The sequence below is a fragment of the Rhinatrema bivittatum genome, chromosome 19 (genome assembly GCF_901001135.1).
Source record: "Rhinatrema bivittatum chromosome 19, aRhiBiv1.1, whole genome shotgun sequence".
NCBI lineage: Eukaryota > Metazoa > Chordata > Amphibia > Gymnophiona > Rhinatrematidae > Rhinatrema > Rhinatrema bivittatum.
In genome coordinates this window covers 45,357,670-45,380,739 of record NC_042633.1, presented here as the reverse complement: position 1 = coordinate 45,380,739, position 23,070 = coordinate 45,357,670, and the positions used below count along the sequence as shown (strand labels likewise).

Sequence of the window (23,070 nt, the reverse complement as noted above, 5' to 3'; positions counted from 1 at the left end):
GGCTGTGTGCTGGTGCTGGCTCGGAAGTTTGTTCCCTATGCTTGCTTTGGGCTCTTGGGATAATCTTCATGCAGGTGAGTTGTGCACCCTGGACATTTTGTTTGCCTGCAGGTTCAGAGTGATCAGGCTGTGCTGGTCCCACGCTGCTGCATCACCTTGGATGGCCGTGCGTGGTGCGGGGAGCCCCCCCCCCCCCCAGCCCCGGGTTGCCGCTCGCTGTGATAGGGGAGCCCTGGGGCTTGGGAGACGTGGGAGAAAGCTCGGACTGTGCCGGCAAGGTCCTGCAGTTCCCCTTTTTAAGGAGAGTGGGAAGGGAGGCGGTGATGCGAGGGCCTCTGTAAATAGATCATCGCCTGGTTCCCTGGCTTTAGCGCCGGAGAGGAAGTGTCTGGTGTCGCGTCCTATGTTCTGTTTCTCTCTTACGACCATCGCGTACAGTATTCTGTGGGATCTCAAGTTCTTGATGAGGTGAGTCGCTCCTGATGGCCACAAGCTTGTGCTCGCCTGTGGCTCGAGTCACTAGGCCAGAGGGGGGGGACTGAAATGCGTCAGCTTTGAACCTCGCTGCTTCTTGCGATCACAGCGCAGTGGTCAGGGAGGGCGTACACACCCCCCCCCCCCCCCCCCCCCCCGGTCTCCTCTCTGCTTGCAAGCAGGGATCTGTGTCTCTGGTCTCTCTCTGTGTGGCCTCTGGCAGGGCTTGTGACCTCCTGAGCTGTTGTTTTCGCCTCCTCTTGTGCTGCAGGAACCTTGCCCTGGGTGGTGGATTGCTGCTGCTTGCTGGCAGAGTCGCGCTCGGAAGGGAAGTCCATGTTCGCCGGGGTCCCCACCATGAACGATAACTCTCCGCGGCAGTACATGCAGCTGGCGGCCGGGTCCTGCTGGTGCTCATGTTCATGACTCTGTTACACCTGGAAGCCAGCGCCTTCACTGTAAGTGACCACCCTTCACTGGCTAAGCACTTAACTTTCTGCTTGCAAAACATCTCTGGTCGGCAAAGAGGAATGTAAGAGTAAAGGTGTCCGTCCAATCTGCCCAGCAGGTTACGGGCAGGACCGGTTGCTGTCTGCAGGTTACCCCCCCCCCCCCCCCCCCCCCCCCCAATGCCTTTGGCTGTCTGCCTGTGCCCGATACTGGGCTTGGAGGACCTTGGTCTTACCTAGCAGTAACCACCGCTGTGTGCAGATAATTACTGCCCCATCTCTTCCCACTCCCTGCTGGATTCCATTACTGTCTTTGTCTTTATGGCCACGCTTTCTGTGACTGTTCCCAAGTCCGCTCCCGTGCCGTTTCAGGGCATGACCCCTAGTGCTGCAGCAGCTTTTTATCACTGTGTATAGATTGAGGGTTTGCCTTACAGGGATTTTTTTTTACCTGTTAGAATAAAGAAGACGGCGTCTTGTTGCTGGAGATGGCATGAAGGGTATCAGAAGCCCATTCCGGCTTCTGGGCAGAGCTGAAGGCCTGCCTGTGCCTCGCAGGAGGCTCCCGTCCTGACATCTTCTTCTTAGTCCTAAGATCTATTTTTTTCACAGCTCGTGTGTGTTTTGTTTTGGTTTTTTTTCCTTTTGCCTCTGTGTAGATTTTCCAGGATATCTTCGGTACGGCGCTGATTATTCTAGTGGCCGTTGGCTTTAAGACCAAGCTGGCAGCGCTGACGCTGGTGATCTGGCTGCTGATCATTAACTTGCTGCAGAACGCCTTCTGGAACATCCCCACCTACAGGCCCCTCCATGACTTCCTCAAGTATGACTTTTTCCAGACCATGTCGGTCATAGGAGGCCTCCTCCTGGTGGTGGCCCTAGGGCCTGGCGGGGTGTCTATGGACGAGCACAAGAAGAAATGGTAGAGACAGAACGCCTGCCAGGACGAGAGCGGACAGGATGGTGCCACAACAGTTTTCTCACAAATATTTTTAATTGATTTAGTCCCATCTGTGTATTTTTCCATTTGTATGTGATATAAAACTCTCTATCATTGTTTACTGTTGCCTTAGTGAGAGATTTTTTTTTTCTATTAAAAGTAAGTTGGAGACATTTATAAATTAAAAAAATTCTATGGTCCTCTTCCCTTTTGTGTATTGCTGGGATTTTTTTTAAGGGGAGGCTAGCGCTGAGCATGGCTGTGTTTTTGGAGGGTGGAGCTCGATGCAGACAGTACAAGCCCCTTTCTGTCATACACTGGATTTACAGTTTGAATCTTGAGGACTAGATTTAACTCTGAATGATTCTCTAGCCCTGATGTATAGGAGAGTGACACAGCGGTGCCAGGGTAAACTAGTATCCTATTCCCTGTCTGGGACTGGTCTTGCTCTGTGGCTGTAGCTCATGGGGAAATGCTATAGCGTCCCTGTCATCCTTGAGAGAGGACGTGCAAGCCTTAATCTGTTCTCTAGACTGCGATGGTCTATTAGTTATCATCATGGGCAAGCGTGCTCATGGTGTATGATAATCCCTGGACAAGCCTATGCAATGTAAGTTCTGGCCTGGAATGCCACTGCTGTGTGCACCGATGTGATTGATATTCAGCTGTTTTTGGGTACTTGCCAGGTTCTTATGGCCTGGATTGGCCACTGTTGGAAACAGGATGCTGGGCTTGATGGACCCTTGGTCTGACCCAGTATGGCATGTTCTTATCTGACTTGAGATCCATAAACCTGACGGTGTTTATCTGGCTAATCGTAGACTTTTAAGAGCAGCTGCCTATGCCCTGCGCCCCCAGCCTTCCATCCCCTTAGCTGCCTCAAGTGGTGCTGAAGCGTAAGGCTGTAGTAGGGGCTCTAAAGGGCCGCCGCTCTTGAGACGTGCATGCTCTGCTCTGTGCTCCTCTAGTACTAACTGCGCTAGCGCTGTGCGATCCCAGAGCGCAGGACCAGGGAAAAATCCCCACATGCAGCATGGCATGGTTAAAATTGCGTATGCGCTGTGTCGTCAGCTTTCTTGCCGGCATTCCTGGGCACGCAGCAAGAAGGGGGCGGAACTGCTGGTTGATGACGTTTGCAGCAGGAAGCGGAGGTGAGGAGGCTCTGGCAGGCTTTTAATTGTGGTTGTTTAATGCATCTGAGGATGGAAATAAGCTTCGTCGCCCTCCCGGATCTGTTACTACAGCAGAGAGCAGGGCACCTGCACTCACTGCCCTGCTGCTGCTCACCTCCCCCCATCATAAAAAAGCAACTGCAGCTGCTGCTGCTCCTCTGTAGTTACTGCACCATTACTGCTACTCCCTCCCCACTACACTACTGCAGCTGCTGCAAAATGATAAGGGGAATGAAACAGCTCCCCTATGAGGAAAGACTAAAGAGGTTAGGACTTTTCAGCTGAGGGGGGATATGATAGAGGTGTTTAAAATCATGAGAGGTCTAGAACGGGTAGATGTGAATTGGTTATTTATTCTTTCGGATAATAGAAAGACTAGGGGGCACTCCATGAAGTTAGCATGGGGCACATTTAAAACTAATCGGAGAAAGTTCTTCTTCACTCAACGCACAATTAAACTCTGGAATTTGTTGCCAGAGGATGTGGTTAGTGCAGTTAGTGTAGCTGTGTTTAAAAAAGGATTGGATAAGTTCTTGGAGGAGAAGTCCATTACCTGCTATTAATTAAGTTGCCTTAGAAAATAGCCACTGCTATTAATTGCATCAGTAGCATGGGATCTTCTTAGTGTTTGGGTAATTGCCAGGTTCTTATGGCCTGGATTGGCCTCTGTTGGACACAGGATGCTGGGCTTGATGGACCCTGGGTCTGACCCAGCATGCCATGTTCTTATGTTTTCTGCTCTCGGCGTGAGGCTGGGCTATTCGTTACATGTCTTGCCCCGCCCGCTTCCGGGGCAGGTGAGGAAGTCTGCGTTGTCTCCGCCCACTTCCGGGCTTACTTTACAGGTCAGCTGCGCGTCGCAGGCCCCGCCCTTTCACTTGCTGAGACCTCGGGGTTCCGGATGGGGGCGGTGCTTTCTTTTCGCCAATCAATGACCACCCGTCGGGGGGCGTGGCTGCTGCGGCGGTTTATTTCAATGGCGCGAGCGTGGCGCTGAGGCTGGGTCGTTGTCTGACGTCACGGGGTGCGACGCCAGCTCTGCGAGAGCGCAGCGTGGGGAATGGAGGGGAGAGGGCGCGGGCAGGGAATAAAAGAGCGCGTCCGTGCTCGCGCCACCGAAGCTGCAGAGCGTCGCGAGCTACCCCCCCGGCCAGCGGCAGCATGAAGCGCAGGGAGCTGGAAATCCAGCGGCTGAAGCTCTTAGCTGACAAGAAGACTCGGAGGGCAGGTGCAGGGGGCTCGGTGGGGGTTTGGGTGCAACCGTGCACGGGACAGGAGGATTTCGGCACAAGCGGTAGAGCCGTGCACCTGAAGTCCTGGGTCACGGACAGCGCCTCATTGCTCAGCTGAGCTGATTTGGGCGTTTCCCATAGAGCTCCGTAAACGCCCACCTACCGAGAGCTTATCCTTAGGTTTGGTATCTAGGGCTAATGGGAGCACTTAACGTTAATCGCCAGATTCTCTGTTGCATTTTTAGGGCTCCATCCAGCTTTATGCTGGAGGCATAGGGGCATTGCCATTGACAAACTTGCAGTTCTTTGTATTATTTGACTCTCCAAAAAGACTACAAAATAAAAATTGTAGTCTTTAAGCGGTTTGGTTGCAGGTCTAAGGAGATCAGGGCAGGGAGCACGCTGGAAATTGGGGACCTGCTGCCTTTATATCAGAAAAGTATGCACTGGAAATCCCTCATAGTACAAGCTAGCTCTCCCCTGCTCTGTTCCTGGCTCCTCAGGATAAGATGGGGAAAGAATAGCAGGCAGAGGCTGTCCCTCTTCATCTTGCATTCTGTATTCAACTTTGTTTTTGCTTCCTGTAGCGGTTCCTGGTGCCCTGAAGCAGGCAGAGGTGACGAGAGCTTCCAGGAGGAAGGGGAGAGTGGAAGTGAAGTAAGACGACCAGTTCTACGTATAATGTGACCAATAGTGGGATGGAGGGAAGGGGCTGTATCCACTACCTGCAGCTCCATGCTGCTTTGGGGCAGAGCCATGCTCTGTCCTCCATACTCCTCTGTACCACCCTGTACCCTTCTCTGCTTCAGGAAGGAGGAAGATGTGGAATCACTGCAAACAATTATCAGGCATCTGGAGAAAAGCAATAAGGAGCTGGTGGCAGAGAACTTTGAGCTGAAGCGATTTCAGGAGCAGATGAAGAGGGACATGCAGCACTTGCTCAGCTTGCGGCGCGAGGACAGCTTAAGTGTAAGTGTGGCCACAGTAACTTGTTTTCCCAATAATTTTGTCTGTGCTTACTGCTTGGGGGGGTCCTGTGCGGCAGCTGCTGTCCCTGTGCTTTAGTAAAGCAAAAACTGCTCAAATCACTAAAACTGCATTTGCAAAAGTCTGCATTTTACTAAATCCATTTAGTTGCCCCAGCGTTAGTGATGGTGTAATTCCATGTGCTGTGTATAAATGTTCTTAAAAGATTGAAGCCTCTCCTATTTCCAAAAGATTTTACGACAGTTTTACAAGCACTTGTTTTGTCAAAATCAATTACTGTAATTAGATGTTTTTGGGCCTACCAGCGAATGTTACAAGGCCACTACAATTATTACAGAACGCAGCGGCTAGACTATTGACGGGAACTAGAAGATATGATCCTATTACGCCAATATTAAAGGACCTTCATTGGTTGCCTGTTAAATACAGGGCTCAGCATGAAGTTCTAGCACTAATTCATAAAACCCTCTACAATGAAAAGATGGTTAACCTCAAACTTACGTTTCCATATCCCATCAAGAATTCCACCTTCTCCCTTATCCTCCCACATTATTATCAAGCTAATTTATTTTGTCATCTCGTTATCTTCCATGTGATTATTGCTATGCTAACTACCTCATGTTTCTTATATAATGAAAGTTATAACAATATAAAATATTTCTCTTGTTAGTTGTATCCGTTACTTTTCTTATGCCTTTACCCTGTTCTAATTCTAACAATATACACCCGTTCCTTCCACTCCCTTCCCCCCTCCCCCCTCCATTTCACTGTATTTCTCTTGGTTCCATATAAACCGATATGATGTACCCATGAATGTCGGTATAAAAAAGTTGTTAAATTACAAGATCAGCAGGTTACAGGGATGTTACCCGTACCTTGTCCTAAAATTGTTCATTTAAATAATGTGAGGGCTATTTCCATTGCCTGTCCCCAGCTGTGGAACTCTCTACCATAGGAACTAAGAATGAAATTGGACATTAAAATATTTAAAAAGGGTATTAAAACACATGGCTTTTCAAACAAGCCTTCCAAGAGTTTTAACCTAAGAATTATATACCCCCTTTAATATAAATATTTAGTTAATTGTATTTCTGCTCTTACTGATCTGCTTCTTTAACTGTTTAAATTTTATGCTTATCTTACTATTTTATTTGTTTTTATTATGAAACTTAGTATTTACTTCATTTAATTTTGGAAATGCAAATATTTTTAAATGAATGTTCTCATCGGTTAACATTAGTTATGTTCTTATGAAGCTTCGATTATATAAAAATAAGTAAATATAAAGCTGAGATGGTCGGTTTGAGGTGGGGGTTGATAGCTGCTTTCCCTCGCAGGATTTCTTTCACCAGGAGACTGAAGGGGACATGAGCCAGTCGCACGGATCTGCGAGTGAGCAGCTGACGCACAGTATCTGCGAGCAGTGGCGCAGCCTGAAGAGGCACCTGCAGAGGCTGGAGCGCCGAGGTGGGCCGGTCCATGGTAGACTCGGGCGTGCAGTCACATCTAGCTAAACAGTGTGGGCTAAGGCTTCTATAATGCACACAGCAAAGGGGGGGTTTGGTGTTCATTAAAATGCAAAGGTGGTGATGGGACCGAGCCCTCTCGGCTCTCCCTCCCAAACTCCTCTTTCAAATTACTTTTTAAATCTGGTGGATGCTGCTGCCGCTGCCATAACCACTGCCTTCTGAAGCAGAGACTTTGATATGAGGGGAATGGAGAGGGTTGCATTTCTCAGCACCTTCCCCTCCCACCTGCTGACGTCTTTTATGCCCTCTGCAGGAGAAGACAGGCACGATGTGATCCCGACGACAGACCACGAGAGAGAGATTTCAGTGCTGAAGCGGGAGATTGCAGAGAGCCGGGATCTGATCGTTATGCAGCAGCAGATCATGCAGGTGAGTGCCGTGCGGCGGGAGAGTACCGGAAGCCTGAGTGCGTGTTTTTGGGGTGGAGGGTGACTCCTATGCTGCTTTCTGCAGGAGCAGCTGCTGGCTGCCCAAAACGGCCGGCTCCCCTCCCAGGTGAGAGGCTCCTACTTCCTGGAGGAGCAGCTGCGACTGCAGGAGGAGAGAGGGAAGCTGGAGCAGCAGAAGAGGACGCTCCAGGCGGAGCGATGGAACTTCACGGAAGCGGCAATTCGGCTGGGATATGAGGTTTGGATGGATGAGAGGACGTGAATGGGGGTCCTGCAGCAAGGGCAGGTTTTGCGCCTCTAGTGGATGACTGCCCAAATGACCAGGTCCCCTTGTTAATCAAGGCCTTTGGCACTGTTCTCTGTACAGTGGGGGTCGCTCCTCCAGTACAGGTCCTTCTACTCTGTAGCCAGGGCAGGAACTCAAGTGTGAGTTTGAGATTCCTTCCTGCTCTGGCTGTACGTTCTGTCTTCGTTTTAATGCTTTGAGTAAAGGGGTGCGTTAGGGGGGTGTGGTTTTTGTTTTGTTTTTTTATGAACTTTTGCTGGGTGTGTGGTGACTCTGCCCTGATGGCAATAATCTGCTGCTGCTTTTTCATGGCCAGCGGAAGCAACTTGAGGAGGAACGTGCCCTGTTCCTGAAGCATCAGTTCCTCAACATGGTGCCGAGCTTGGATCAGCGAAGCACCTTCCCCTGGCCTGCCTTAGGTGAGTGGTGTCAGCTCTTGAGGTCAATCTCTCGACTTGCCTGGGCTCTGCCGAGTTCCAAGCACTGGGCACTCGGTCTTAATCTGTATTCTGCCCCCCCCCCCCCCCCCCGTACCTCAGGTCTGGAGCACGGGAACCTTACTGAGGCTGCCATGTGGCTCGGACCGAGTGAAAACCCCTACCTGCTGCCTGGTAATGCGAGGGCGAGCACACCTCCAGCTGTGTCAGCGAGCAAACAGCGTGTGGAGACCCCCAGCACCGCTGAGCTGTATCGTGTGTTGAAGCTCACACCGGAGAACAGGTGAGAGGAGGGAGAGGGCCTTCCTGCTGTGGCTAAGACAGGCCGGTCTCTCTTTAGAAAATCTGGTTTAAGAATGTTTCAGGCAAGGTCACAAACCTTGGGAAGACCTCTTTGATAATTTGAGTCCTCGGGTTAGCTCCTTGACACCTTGCTGACCCTCCTCTGGGGCAGGGGCTTGCTGTCTTGAATTACTAATGCTGCTGCAAGCCACCGTGAGCATTATCTAGAAAAGCGGGCGAAACCTCCAGACAGGATGCTGAAGAGTCACGGACTCTGTGCCTTCCTCTCACTTTGTCTTGTAGGACCTTTTCTGTGGGAGAGAGCTTTTTGTGTGACTGCGGGCAGCAGAGCATGCCATTGTGCCTTGATGAGAGAGAGAACCTGTCCCCATTGCACAGCGAGAGATCGCAAATCCCTGCCAGTTTCAACCGCCGAGAGAGTGCCTGCCAGACCCAGACAGAGGACTTCCTGCTACTCCGCAGCAATCTCCTCAGCCAGTTCCTGGATGCTTCCTTCTAAACATCTCCCTTCCCATGCTTCTCATAGATCTGACAGGATCAGCTTCTCCATGCTTCACGCATTAGTTTATCTGCACCTCATGCTAGACTTTTTTTTTTCTTCTTTCATTCTGTCTCATTTATGGATTAATATTCTGCATGGGTAAGGGAGATCTGAGAGAGGATGCTGGGTGTGCACTGGACGAGGGAAGACACACGCCGTCCTTGGATCATTGCTTGTACATGTAGGTGATGACGGGTGAGAAATCCTCCAGTGCTTTGCTTGGGTCCTTTGTGCTGTACCTGTGTTCATATTATTAGTTGTATGAAAGAATAATAAAGACATGAATCCATTCTTTGCTGTCTGGCTTGGGTTTCCTGTGCTGCTTGTTGAGCGGCTTTGCCTGGTTTCTACAGGTTAATGGTTTAATGGCTGCCTGCTGCCTTGACCCTTGCTCTCAGCATCCCATTGGGGAAGTGGTCTGTAATCACCATGATATTTGGATTCAGAGTTCCCTCCCCCATTTTGCAGCACACACACAACTGTGCACCTGGCTTCTGAAAATGAAGCATCTGCGGTAGGGGGAGGTGGGGGACTGATGGAATTTTTCCAAATAGCATTTGGGTCAAAAAAAACAAAATACCTTCACATCTAAATGTGGAGCGAGGTTCCCATATGGAACTGTTTAAGTGGTGTCTGGCATGGAAACAGGCAGAAGTATGGGGGATTATGAGAGGAGAGAGCTCAGACAGGAAGCTGCTGTCCTAAACCAGTACTTGCTGTAGCGTGAGTGACTGTTTTGATATATGCGTCTGCCCGCTGTGGGGTAGAGACACACTCCTGGCTCTTCTGCCTGCTCCCAGCTTTCTTTTCTCCCAGTGCCTGAGTGTGAATGATTGTCCTGAAGGGAGAGGACTACACCCTTGGATCATTTCATATCTTAAGGCAGACTCTGATTGCATTATGTCTTGTCCTCATTGCAAGGGTACCTGGAGCGGCTGTGTCTCTGGATAAGGAAGCTTAACCCAACTTTCTCAGAAGGTGACCACTGCTACAGTGGAACATAGATATATATTTGGGACATGATTGCTACTCTGGTGCTGTGGCAGGTCTTATGCACCCCTCTGTAATAACACTGACTGTCAGGAAGGGAGCCCCACTGTTTTGCTCTTTAAATGTCATATGTACTAAACAGCATAATGTATTGGAATCTGCATGGAGCATAGCATGCCTGTACTGCTGAACAGAGGCACAACCTTGGCTTTTCAGGGGCCACAAACAGACCTGCTTCTTAGGCTACCAGGCACCAGTATTCATCAGATATAGCTGATTCTGCAACTGAACTGAGATGCAGGCTCAGTTGCAGAGCTTGATTACCTAGAATACAAACTGATTGTGCAATCATTTTTAGCTTTTTTTTTTTTTTTTTTTTTGTTTGCATTTGAGCTTTGGGGTTTGTACAAGGCCATGGTTGGATATTTTTTAAAGTCCAAACAAAAACCTTGCTATATAAAATGCATGAATACACTAGGGACAGCTGAAGATGGATGAATATGGTAAATAAAAAATGATATAGGAATAAGGGAGGGAAAAGAAGTGAACATCAGCCACAAAATAACCAAGTGCTGGGATAACATGACTATTCAGCTATCCCTGATCCTGAGGGATTCTGGTCCTGAGTGATCGTGTTACTGAGATGGAGTCTGCCTTGCATTAATACAGCTGCTACTCTGCTTTCTCCTTTTGCCATGGAGCGTGTTCTGAGTAAACATGCAGTTTTCCTAGCCCAGGGGTCGGCAACTACGATGTTGGAGTGATTTTGAGGAATTACAAGAACAACTTTATGCAGAGTGTAGAGGATGCTGGGCACCTCCCTTTCTAGAGTGACACAAACAGGTCTTGTTTTCAGGACATCCAAAACGAATATGCATGCAGGTATATTTGCATGCACTGCTCCCTTATGTCTCATGCATATTCATTGTGGATGTCCTGAAAACAAGACCTGTTTGTGTCACTCTAGAAAGGGAGGTGCCCAGCATCCTCTACACGCTGAGGAATTACAAGAACAACTTTATACAATCAGCTCATGATCTAACAATTTTGAATACCTTTGTTTTCTGCTAATGTGATCTCCTCCCTCCCTTTTCCAGATCATTTACAAATATTTAAAAGCACCAGTCGCAGCCCAGATTCCTAGGGCAGGCCACTATTTACCTTTCTCTGTTGCGAGAAATAACCACCTCGGCCTACTGTTTTTCCTGTCCACAATAGGACACTTCCTCCTAGCCCATGACTTTAATTTACTGATGAATCTTCCATAAGGGCCTTTGTCAAGTGCCTTAAAAATCCAGATGCAATAGAGCAGCAGCTGACTCGTGCACTCCTGGGGCTGTCGCTGGAGTGTTCGCAGCCTGTTGCACGCTGAATAAAGTTGTGCTTGTTGAAGGCTGGTGCTGAATAAAGTTGTGCTTGTTGAAGGCTGGTGCTGACTAAAGTGGTTCTTGTCGTCAGAGCGTTCCCAGCCTGTCCTTAGTGCTCGGAATAAAGTTGCTCTTGTTGAAGGCTTGTGCTGAATAAAGTTGTGCTTGTTGAAGGCTGGTGCTGACTAAAGTGGTTCTTGTCGTCAGAGCGTTCCCAGCCTGTCCTTAGTGCTCGGAATAAAGTTGTGCTTGTTGAAGGCTTGTGCTGAATAAAGTTGTGCTTGTTGAAGGCTCGTGCTGACTAAAGTGGTTCTTGTCGTCAGAGCGTTCCCAGCCTGTCCTTAGTGCTCGGAATAAAGTTGTGCTTGTTGAAGGCTTGTGCTGAATAAAGTTGTGCTTGTTGAAGGCTCGTGCTGACTAAAGTGGTTCTTGTCGTCAGAGCGTTCCCAGCCTGTCCTTAGTGCTCGGAATAAAGTTGCTCTTGTTGAAGGCTTGTGCTGAATAAAGTTGTGCTTGTTGAAGGCTCGTGCTGACTAAAGTGGTTCTTGTCGTCAGAGCGTTCCCAGCCTGTCCTTCGTGCTCGCAATAAAGTTGCTCTTGTTGTGCAGCCGGTCCCGGCCTGCCCCGCGCCGTTTCCCTGGTAACCGATGGGGCCGGCGCGGGCCGTGAGGCGCTTCCTTCGCGTCGCCGCCGTCCGGGCCCTGCGGCGCGGGAGCTCCTGGCTGGCGGCGGCGGGCCCGCTCGTTCTGCAGCGGCTGGCCGGGGACGTGCAGGTGCGGCCGGACTTTCTGAGCCGGCGGGAGGAGGCGGCGCTGTGCCGGGAGCTGGAGCCTGACCTGCGGCGCCAGCGCTACCAGCGCGAGCATTGGGACGGGGTGAGTGCGCGGGATGCCTGCCCCGGAGAGTTCACGGCCGCGCCGAGTGGCCCCGGGCTGAAGGTCACGCGGTGGGAGATGGTGGGGGCTGGGACTGCAGGTGTGACAGCTCCGAGTGACCCCGGGCTGAAGGTCACGCAGTGAGAGATGGTGGGGGCAGTGGGGTTGGGAGCTGGGACTGCAGGTGTCACAGCTCTGATCCCAGTCTGAAGGTGACGCAGTGAGAGATGGGAGCTGGGACCGCAGGTGTGACAGCTCTGAGTGGCCCCTGGCTGAAGGTCATGCAGTGAGAGATGGTGGGGGCAGTGGGGTTGGGAGCTGGGACTGCAGGTGTGACAGCTCCGAGTGACCCCGGGCTGAAGGTCATGCAGTGAGAGATGGTGGGGGCAGTGGGGTTGGGAGCTGGGACTGCAGGTGTCAAAGCTCTGAGTGACCCCGGGCTGAAGGTCACGCAGTGAGAGATGGTGGAGGCAGTGGGGTTGGGAGCTGGGACTGCAGGTGTCACAGCTCTGATCCCAGTCTGAAGGTGACGCAGTGAGAGATGGGAGCTGGGACCGCAGGTGTGACAGCTCTGAGTGGCCCCTGGCTGAAGGTGAGGCAGGCAGTGAGAGATGGTGGGAGTAGTGGGATTGGGAACTAAGGCTGAAGGTATCATAGCTCTGAGTGACTCCTTGCTGAAGGTGACGCAGTGAGAGATGGGAGCTGGGACTGCAGGTGTGACAGCTCTGAGTGGCCCCTGGCTGAAGGTGAAGTAGTGAGAGATGGTGGAGGCAATGGGGTTGGGAGCTGGGGCTGCAGGTGTGACAGCTCTGAGTGGCCCCTGGCTGAAGGTGAGGCAGGCAGTGAGAGATGGTGGGAGTAGTGGGATTGGGAACTAAGGCTGAAGGTATCATAGCTCTGAGTGGCCCCTGGCTGAAGGTGAAGTAGTGAGAGATGGTGGAGGCAATGGGGTTGGGAGCTGGGGCTGCAGGTGTGACAGCTCTGAGTGGCCCCTGGCTGAAGGTGAAGTAGTGAGAGATGGTGGAGGCAATGGGGTTGGGAGCTGGGGCTGCAGGTGTGACAGCTCTGAGTGGCCCCAGGCTGAAGGTGAGGCAGGCAGTGAGAGATGGTGGGAGTAGTGGGATTGGGAACTAAGGCTGAAGGTATCATAGCTCTGAGTGACTCCTTGCTGAAGGTGACGCAGTGAGAGATGGGAGCTGGGACTGCAGGTGTGACAGCTCTGAGTGGCCCCAGGCTGAAGGTCACGCAGTGAGAGATGGGAGCTGGGACCTCAGGTGTGACAGCTCTGAGTGGCCCCAGGCTGAAGGTGAAGTAGTGAGAGATGGTGGAGGCAATGGGGTTGGGAGCTGGGGCTGCAGGTGTGACAGCTCTGAGTGACTCCAGGCTGCAGGTGAGGCAGGCAGTGAGAGATGGTGGGAGTAGTGGGATTGGGAACTAAGGCTGAAGGTATCATAGCTCTGAGTGACTCCTTGCTGAAGGTGAAGCAGTGAGAAATGGGAGCTGGGACTGCAGGTGTGACAGCTCTGAGTGACTCCTTGCTGAAGGTGAAGCAGTGAGAGATGGGAGCTGGGACTGCAGGTGTGACAGCTCTGAGTGGCCCCAGACTGAGGGTGACGCAATGAGAGATGGCGGGGGCAGTGGGGTTGGGAGCTAAGGCTGCAGGTGTCATAGCTCTGCGTGACTCCTTGCTCAAGGTCACGCAGTGAGAGATGGTGGGAGCAGGGTCTCCTACCTATGTCCTAATTTGATTCTCTTGATTGTTCAGGCAATCCATGGCTTCCGAGAAACAGAGAAATTGCGCTGGACAGAAGAGAGCTCGGAAATTCTGCAGCGTGTCCGAGATGCAGCTTTCCCTCCCGGAGTACCTCAGCTCTCTTTGGTGCACGTCCTGGATCTGGAGAAGAGTGGCTACATTAAAGCTCATATTGATAGCGTTAAGGTAAGAGGCTCAATTACTGCCCTGGGCTCTGAGGGCCGTGGCAGGAGTCCACGTTTTAGTCTTCCAAATCTTTAATGGTGACTCTGCCAAATGCTTGGTTATATCTATTATTCACCTTTCCAGTGTAGTAAACCTCTCAGGTTGTTTCTTGCTGCGCAGTGTCTACAAAGCGGGAGGTTCAAAAGAGGCGTTCACCCCTGCTCTGGGATCCCTCTCTCTGCTTGGGTCGCTCATGGGATACGCTGGGGGGAATCCGCTAAGGGGAAATGCACAGCTCGGCAGAACTAGATTCTTTTCTTCCCCCGCCAGTTCTGTGGCAGCACCATTGCCGGCCTGTGCCTGCTCTCCTCCAGCGTGATGCGACTGGTGAGTCAGGAGAACCAGGACGACTGGGCTGATCTCTTGCTGGAGCGACGTTGCCTCTACATCCTCAGGTAGGGTCCTATAACGGGAGCAGGGCTTCCTGCCTGCAGGCCTTTTAGCATCCCTGTTCAAAAGATTCTCCCCCCGGGCTCAACCAACTTTGGAAAAACTTACTGAAATGTATACCAAGAATCTGGTGGTCGGAGGAAAGGGGAAATGCAAACAGGAGAGAGTTTTTTTCCGTTTTCTGAGAGGAACAGAGGTTTATGGTTTGACTTGCACCCTTGTGGGTGCCCTGGAGTCCCTAGTACTGACGCAGTCTTCTTTCTATACAGAGGAAGAGCCCGCTATGAGTTCACTCACGAGCTCTTGCGAGACGAGGAATCCTTCTTTAATGGACAGAAGGTTGCCCGAGACCGCCGGATTTCTGTCATCTGCCGTAACCTGCCAGATTCTCCCCATCCAGCGTAGGAATCGCTGCCTGGATCCTCTTCCCAGCCCCCGCCTGGGTTAGCAAAAAAAAACCCAACAGGCTGTGCCGGCTCCTGGCCGCACGCGACTCGCTTTATATACAAGTCTCTCCCAGAATGGCGTGCAAGCAGGGGAGGAGCTCGGACTGGACACGCAGGGCCACGCGGCGAAGGGGCAGCGAATGGGGGCGCAAACCGGCGGCACGGACCTTTGCTTCCAGTTCCTCATCCGTGAAAGGGAGGGTGACAGAACGAAGACCCGGGACCCGTGTGACACATCTTTGCCCATCCTTGGTCAATAAATGGCATCACAGCCTGCCCGGACTCCGCGTTCCTATTCTTTCCGGTTGTGCATCTTCCTGCAAGCCCTGGCCCGTCTTGGTGGATGTGGGCTAGGGCTTTGTGCAGCCGGGAAGTGAAAGAGCCTCTGTATCTGACGAGTTTTTGGCTTGGAGGGAGAGGAAATAGTGGAAAATGTGCCCCTCCCTCCGTTGAGGTGGTTGATACGTGGGGGGCAGTATTGGCTGCGGGGGGGGGGGGGGGCTGACTCCAAAGTATTGAACCAGATCGGACGTTGGCAGGTTCCATAGCGCTTTTATTGTTCACAGAAACACACGTCCCGGTAAGGATTAGGCATGTACGGGAAGGGGAAAAAAAACGCTTATTATGTACAATAAGAGCCAAATAAATTAGGAGGCAGGACGGCAAAATCTGAGAAACGGGCAAGAGAGAGAGCAAGGCAATAAATTAAATAATTTATAAATCCATAAATATCTTTCTATTATACAAAAAACCCCGCAGTTAGGGGCGGGCTGCTGAGATTCCTCTAACCACGAGCCCCCAGCAAACCAGGGGAGGGGGGGGGGTGTGACGGGTCCGCTCCTTCCCCACGCTGGAAGTCCAGGCTGTATTTTGGCTCCCTTCTTCCGTAGAACCGTAAGGTCCTTCCAGTCTGCCTTATTTTTTTTTTTTTTTTTTAAATTTCATTCCCAGCCCGGTGTTTGCAAACATCTTCTCCCCCCCCCCCCCCCCCCCCCCGCACAAACAGCTGACGGGAGTCGGAAAAGAAGAAACATTTACAAGGTGAATTACATCAGAATTTAAAAACAGCGATTTCTAGCGAGAAGCGATCCTCGCGGTGTGAGGAGATCGTCCTGTCCAGCCCAGCAGGCACCTTCAGTGCCTCTCGCAGGAGACAGCTCACGGCTCCTGGTACCAGACGGGCTGCCTCCCTGCCACCTCTGACCTGTGCGGGTCCTGTCGATTGGGCTGTTCCTTCTTTTATAAGGGCAGACTGAGGGGGAAGGCTCACCACTATTTCGGACACTAAGCCCCAGGCTCTGCCCAGTGGACGTTTTGGTGCAAGGAACCCTGACGCCTGTCTCCGTTTCAGCTGTGCATGCGCTGCTGAGACTGTAAGCTCATCGGGGTAGGGGGCGCTGCGCCTATAGGGATCATTGCTGACATGATACTTGTTTTTACGTTTCAGCTCGCCTATCTGCTCCCCTCTCTTTAAAATAGAAAACCTTTCTGTTTGCACGTTAGCTGAGCCCTAGAGCTGACGAAAGCGCAACTGGCGTTTAAAGCTCAGAGCACATGATAGGGGATTTGTAACTAGAAATGCTCCGGGCCTGGATAACAAAATGTACGGACTTCTAGATCCAGACGTCTCCTGACTGCTGCTGGTGCTTATCCTGGAGTTCCCTGTCCCCCCCCCCCTAATAATTTCCACGTCCGCACTAAAGCATCACATGGAAACCCCCAGGCAGCCCGGCTTGTGAATGGAGGCGTTTGATTCTGTTTGAGGTGTGGCAGGTGTTTGGCTGACACCTGTACCTGAGTTCCAAGCACGGCCAGTCCAGTGCGCAGAAGAGAAGCTCCTTCCCGCAGCCGCATCAGCCCACGCAGCTGCAGATGGAGGCAGACAGCTTCTCCACCTTGTGCCACTGGTGGCTGTCGTCCAGGAAGGCCACGTCCTCGTAATGCGTAGGCCGGCAGCAGGGGTCGCTGAAGACCTTCTCCTCTATGAGAGCCGGGATGTCGCTCTTCAGGAGCAGGGAGAGGGTCAGGTCGTGGTTGGTGCGGGCCTTGGGGCAGCCGCCGCTGCAGTACTTAAAGAGGATGGTCTCCTCGGAGTCGTAGCCCAGGCCCAGGTCCTTGACCCGCAGCTGCAGACTCTTCAGCCGGCACTCGCGCTCGTCCGCCTTCTCCCGAGGCCGGGTCCCGGGCGCCAGCCTCCTCCTCCTTCTGCTCCTGGCCGTGCCGCTGCTGCTCCTCCACACCAAGGATGACGTGGCTTTTGCATGCTCGGTCCCTGGTCCCACCAGCAAGTCGGGGGGTCCTTCCTGGAAGTGCAGATCTGAAATGGATGAAGGAGGAAAGTTTACTTTTAGTACCAGCAAATGGTTTGCACTGGAATCACATGGGCAAGATAACTGGGAAATGCTGAATAGCTGTTACAGAATTGCAAGATTTAGGGTGCGTAGGTGGCAGTAAGGTGATAGGCAGGGAATGCATGGTATAAATGCAGCGTTATTAGTGAGCGAGGGTTGCACAAGGTTCCCCATTTGTGAGTTCCTGCTGTGCTCAGCCCGTGCACAGGGTGTGGACAGCAGAAGGGCCTAGCCCTGTACCGCGCTGTGTGAGGAGAACATTTGCGTCTCTAGAAGCCCAGTGCCGGTGGGGTCTGGACTCTGTAGGCCGCTGCACTGTGGGGAGGTGAGGGGTCAGGCATGTTGTGCATGCTGCTGAGAGTCTGGAGGCAGCGCCGGCTCAGGACAGACGTCAGAAGAAAGGGAAGAGGCATCTTAAACGCCCAGGCTACCTCAGCCCGCAGATCTCTCTGAGATGGAAAACAATAAATACGTTTTGTAGTTAAGAAAGATACTGTAGTGATTTTCTTCACACTGATAATCTCTTCCGTCCCCAGCTCTCCACTGTGGGGGTCTTGTGTGACAGATTTGGGAGCGAGAATGCATGCTCCTGGGTGACTGCTAGGCAGAGACCCCATGTGACGAGTCCCCAGGACTATCGGATCATCGCAAATATATCTGGGGTCACGTTTTCCTGCACAGTTCTCTTGCGACTTCAAAACCTGTGCCTGGCTGAGTTTCGTTTTATTTTTCTTCCTTTTCAGTAAGGCTGAAGGGTTAGTGTGCAGTAGACAAGACCTGGCCATTGGTTATTTATTTTATTTATTTATTTATTGGTTTTTATATACCGCCATTCATCCTAGGATATCGCGTCGGTTTACAGGAAAACAAAACAAAACGTCAGAGCGTTGTACATAGAACAAGGTGGTAATAATTATGGACTAGTATATAGATAAGTAAGGGAAGAAGTAACGTTGTACATAGAACAAGTTAATAATTATGAACTAGTATATAGATAAGTAAGGGAAGAAGTAACGTTGTACATAGAACAAGTTAATAATTATGAACTAGTATATAGATAGGTAAGGGAAGAAGTAACGTTGTACATAGAACAAGTTAATAGTTATGAACTAGTATATAGATAAGTAAGGGAAGAAGTAACGTTGTACATAGAACAAGGTAGTAATAATTATGAACTAGTATATAGATAACTAAGGGAAGAAGTAACGTTGTACATAGAACAAGTTAATAGTTATGAACTAGTATATAGATAACTAAGGGAAGAAGTAACGTTGTACATAGAACAAGTTAATAATTATGAACTAGTATATAGATAACTAAGGGAAGAAGTAACGTTGTACATAGAACAAGGTAGTAATAATTATGAACTAGTATATAGATAACTAAGGGAAGAAGTAACGTTGTACATAGAACAAGTTAATAGTTATGAACTAGTATATAGATAACCAAGGGAAGAAGTAACGTTGTACATAGAACAAGTTAATAGTTATGAACTAGTATATAGATAACTAAGGGAAGAAGTAACGTTGTACATAGAACAAGTTAATAATTATGAACTAGTATATAGATAACTAAGGGAAGAAGTAACGTTGTACATAGAACAAGGTAGTAATAATTATGAACTAGTATATAGATAACTAAGGGAAGAAGTAACGTTGTACATAGAACAAGTTAATAGTTATGAACTAGTATATAGATAACTAAGGGAAGAAGTAACGTTGTACATAGAACAAGGTAGTAATAATTATGAACTAGTATATAGATAACCAAGGGAAGAAGTAACGTTGTACATAGAACAAGTTAATAGTTATGAACTAGTATATAGATAACTAAGGGAAGAAGTAACGTTATACATAGAACAAGGTAGTAATAATTATGAACTAGTATATAGATAACTAAGGGAAGAAGTAACGTTGTACATAGAACAAGTTAATAGTTATGAACTAGTATATAGATAACTAAGGGAAGAAGTAACGTTGTACATAGAACAAGTTAATAATTATGAACTAGTATATAGATAACTAAGGGAAGAAGTAACGTTGTACATAGAACAAGGTAGTAATAATTATGAACTAGTATATAGATAACTAAGGGAAGAAGTAACGTTGTACATAGAACAAGTTAATAGTTATGAACTAGTATATAGATAACTAAGGGAAGAAGTAACGTTGTACATAGAACAAGGTAGTAATAATTATGAACTAGTATATAGATAACCAAGGGAAGAAGTAACGTTGTACATATAACAAGTTAATAATTATGAACTAGTATATAGATAACCAAGGGAAGAAGTAACGTTGTACATAGAACAAGTTAATAGTTATGAACTAGTATATAGATAACTAAGGGAAGAAGTAACGTTGTACATAGAACAAGTTAATAGTTATGAACTAGTATATAGATAACTAAGGGAAGAAGTAACGTTATACATAGAACAAGGTAGTAATAATTATGAACTAGTATATAGATAACTAAGGGAAGAAGTAACGTTGTACATAGAACAAGTTAATATTTATGAACTAGTATATAGATAACTAAGGGAAGAAGTAACGTTGTACATAGAACAAGGTAGTAATAATTATGAACTAGTATATAGATAAGTAAGGGAAGAAGTAACGTTGTACATAGAACAAGGTAGTAATAATTATGAACTAGTATATAGATAACTAAGGGAAGAAGTAACGTTGTACATAGAACAAGTTAATAGTTATGAGCTAATACATAAATAACTAACAGTGAGAATAGCTAAGTAATTTAAACGGCAAAAACTTAAAGTAGAGGGAAAGGGGGGGGGGGGGAGGAAGAGAGGATTGGACGTGCCGGGGTATTTAGAGATGTTGCATCATGGAGGAGGAGAACGTGAAGGGTAATGTCCATTGTGCTTGCAAGATGGGTAGAATGAAGAGGGAAGGAGCAGGGGGGGATCATGTGTAGGCTTGAGTAAATAACCATGTCTTGAGATTTTTTTTGAAGACCTTTGGGGACTGTTCAAGTCGTAGTTCAGTGGGCATAGAGTTCCATAAGGTTATAATGCAGCCTGTCTTATCATGACTTTACTCTTTAGTTTAATATTTAAAGCTTCAAACATGATAATCAGAGAAACAGGGGGGGAGGGGGCAGATAAGGACCTCGAGACTCTCATATTCTCTAAATTACTTCCTAGTGCACTAGAGGTTCTCTGAGCCCATCCCAGGCTTTACCCCCCACTCCCCCATCACTAAGTATCCTCTGTGCTTATCCCAGGCTTTACCTCTCACTCCCTCACAGCTAAGGATCCTCTGTGCTTATCCCGGGCTTTACCTCTCACTCCCTCACAGCTAAGGATCCTCTGTGCTTATCCCGGGCTTTACCTCTCACTCCCTCACAGCTAAGGATCCTCTGTGCTTATCCCGGGCTTTACCTCTCACTCCCTCACAGCTAAGGATCCTCTGTGCTTATCCCAGGCTTTACCTCTCACTCCCTCACAGCTAAGGATCCTCTGTGCTTATCCCAGGCTTTACCCCTCACTCCCTCACAGCTAAGGATCCTCTGTGCTTATCCCGGGCTTTACCCCTCACTTCCTCACAGCTAAGGAACCTCTGTGCTTATCCCAGGCTTTAGCTCTCACTCCCTCACAGCTAAGGATCCTCTGTGCTTATCCCAGGCTTTACCCCTCACACTCCCTCACAGCTAAGGATCCTCTGTGCTTATCCCAGGCTTTACCTCTCACTCCCTCACAGCTAAGGATCCTCTGTGCTTATCCCAGGCTTTACCCCTCACTCCCTCACAGCTAAGGATCCTCTGTGCTTATCCCAGGCTTTACCTCTCACTCCCTCACAGCTAAGGATCCTCTGTGCTTATCCCAGGCTTTACCTCTCACTCCCTCACAGCTAAGGATCCTCTGTGCTTATCCCAGGCTTTACCCCTCACTCCCTCACAGCTAAGGATCCTCTGTGCTTATCCCAGGCTTTACCCCTCACTCCCTCACAGCTAAGGATCCTCTGTGCTTATCCCAGGCTTTACCCCTTACTCCCCCACAGCTAAGGATCCTCTGTGCTTATCCCAGGCTTTACCCCTCACTTCCCCACAGCTAGGGATCCTCTGTGCTTATCCCAGGCTTTACCCCTCACTTCCCCACAGCTAAGGATCCTCTGTGCTTATCCCAGGCTTTACCTCTCACTCCCCCACAGCTAAGGATTCTCTGTGCATATCCCAGGCTTTACCCCTCACTCCCTCACAGCTAAGGATCCTCTGTGCTTATCCCAGGCTTTACCCCTCACTCCCTCACAGCTAAGGATCCTCTGTGCTTATCCCAGGCTTTACCTCTCACTCCCTCACAGCTAAGGATCCTCTGTGCTTATCCCAGGCTTTACCCCTCACTCCCTCACAGTTAAGGATCCTCTGTGCTTATCCCAGGCTTTACCCCTCACTCCCTCACAGCTAAGGATCCTCTGTGCTTATCCCAGGCTTTACCTCTCACTCCCCCCACAGCTAAGGATCCTCTGTGCTTATCCCAGGCTTTATCCTCACTCCCTCACAGTTAAGGATCCTCTGTGCATATCCCAGGCTTTACCTCTCACTCCCTCACAGCTAAGGATCCCCTGTGCTTATCCCAGGCTTTACCCCTCATTACCCCTCACTCCCTCACAGCTAAGGATCCTCTGTGCTTATCCCAGGCTTTACCCCTCACTCCCTCACAGCTAAGGATCCTCTGTGCTTATCCCAGGCTTTACCTCTCACTCCCTCACAGCTAAGGATCCTCTGTGCTTATCCCAGGCTTTACCCCTTACTCCCCCACAGCTAAGGATCCTCTGTGCTTATCCCAGGCTTTACCCCTCACTCCCTCACAGCTAAGGATCCTCTGTGCTTATCCCAGGCTTTACCTCTCAGTCCCTCACAGCTAAGGATCCTCTGTGCTTATCCCAGGCTTTACCTCTCACTCCCTCACAGCCAAGTATCCTCTGTGCTTATCCCAGGCTTTACCCTTCACTCCCTCACAGCTAAGGATCCTCTGTGCTTATCCCAGGCTTTATCCCTGACTCCCTCACAGCTAAGGATCCTCTGTGCTTATCCCAGGCTTTACCCCTCACTCCCCCACAGCTAAGGATCCTCTGTGCTTATCCCAGGCTTTACCCCTCACTCTCCCACAGCTAAGGATCCTCTGTGCTTATCCCAGGCTTTACCCCTCACTCCCTCACAGCTAAGGATCCTCTGTGCTTATCCCAGGCTTTACCCCACACTCCCCCATCACTAAGGATCCTCTGTGCTTATCCCAGGCTTTACCTCTCACTCCCCCACAGCTAAGGATCCTCTGTGCTTATCCCAGGCTTTACCCCCACTCCCCCATCACTAAGGATCCTCTGTGCTTATCCCAGGCTTTACCTCTCACTCCCCCACAGCTAAGGATCCTCTCTGCTTATCCCAGGCTTTACCTCTCACTCCCCCACAGCTAAGGATCCTCTGTGCTTATCCCAGGCTTTACCCCTCACTCCCCCACAGCTAAGTATCCTCTGTGCTTATCCCAGGCTTTACCCCTCACTCCCTCACAGCTAAGGATCCTCTGTGCTTATCCCAGGCTTTAACCCTCACTCCCCCACAGCTAAGGATCCTCTGTGCTTATCCCAGGCTTTACCTCTCACTCCCCCACAGCTAAGGATCCTCTGTGCTTATCCCAGGCTTTACCCCTCACTCCCTCACAGCTAAGGATCCTCTGTGCTTATCCCAGGCTTTACCCCTCACTCCCTCACAGCTAAGGATCCTCTGTGCTTATCCCAGGCTTTACCTCTCACTCCCTCACAGCTAAGGATCCTCTGTGCTTATCCCAGGCTTTACCTCTCACTCCCTCACAGCTAAGGATCCTCTGTGCATATCCCAGGCTTTTCCTCTCACTCCCCCACAGCTAAGGATCCTCTGTGCTTATCCCAGGCTTTACCCTCACTCCCTCACAGCTAAGGA

The 23,070-nt window shown here is 49.9% G+C and overlaps 3 protein-coding genes and 1 pseudogene across 3 annotated transcripts; 3 read left to right on the top strand and 1 right to left on the bottom strand.

Annotated features, from left to right (window-relative positions):
* The first annotated feature begins 6 nt into the window (after positions 1-6).
* On the top strand, positions 7-2,016 carry LOC115081074 (annotated as a pseudogene).
* A 1,997-nt stretch (positions 2,017-4,013) lies between these two features.
* LOC115080957 (afadin- and alpha-actinin-binding protein-like) lies at positions 4,014-9,031 on the top strand. Its single transcript, XM_029585443.1, has 9 exons — positions 4,014-4,263; positions 4,855-4,924; positions 5,077-5,236; positions 6,592-6,721; positions 7,037-7,152; positions 7,237-7,410; positions 7,775-7,877; positions 7,998-8,178; positions 8,481-9,031. Exons 1-9 carry the CDS (start codon positions 4,197-4,199, stop codon positions 8,695-8,697), a joined length of 1,218 nt encoding a protein of 405 aa, XP_029441303.1. The 5' UTR covers positions 4,014-4,196; the 3' UTR covers positions 8,698-9,031.
* A 2,609-nt stretch (positions 9,032-11,640) lies between these two features.
* Positions 11,641-15,059, top strand: ALKBH7 (alkB homolog 7). The gene is made up of 4 exons (XM_029584724.1): positions 11,641-11,971; positions 13,737-13,910; positions 14,220-14,344; positions 14,609-15,059. Exons 1-4 carry the CDS (start codon positions 11,744-11,746, stop codon positions 14,742-14,744), a joined length of 663 nt encoding a protein of 220 aa, XP_029440584.1. The 5' UTR covers positions 11,641-11,743; the 3' UTR covers positions 14,745-15,059.
* A 1,390-nt stretch (positions 15,060-16,449) lies between these two features.
* Positions 16,450-16,965, bottom strand: LOC115080417 (persephin-like; the record flags this gene model as incomplete). The annotated part of the gene is made up of 1 exon (XM_029584558.1): positions 16,450-16,965. A coding segment is annotated over one exon (327 nt), but the record flags the coding sequence as incomplete, so codon positions are not given.
* Between the last annotated feature and the right edge of the window lie 6,105 nt (positions 16,966-23,070).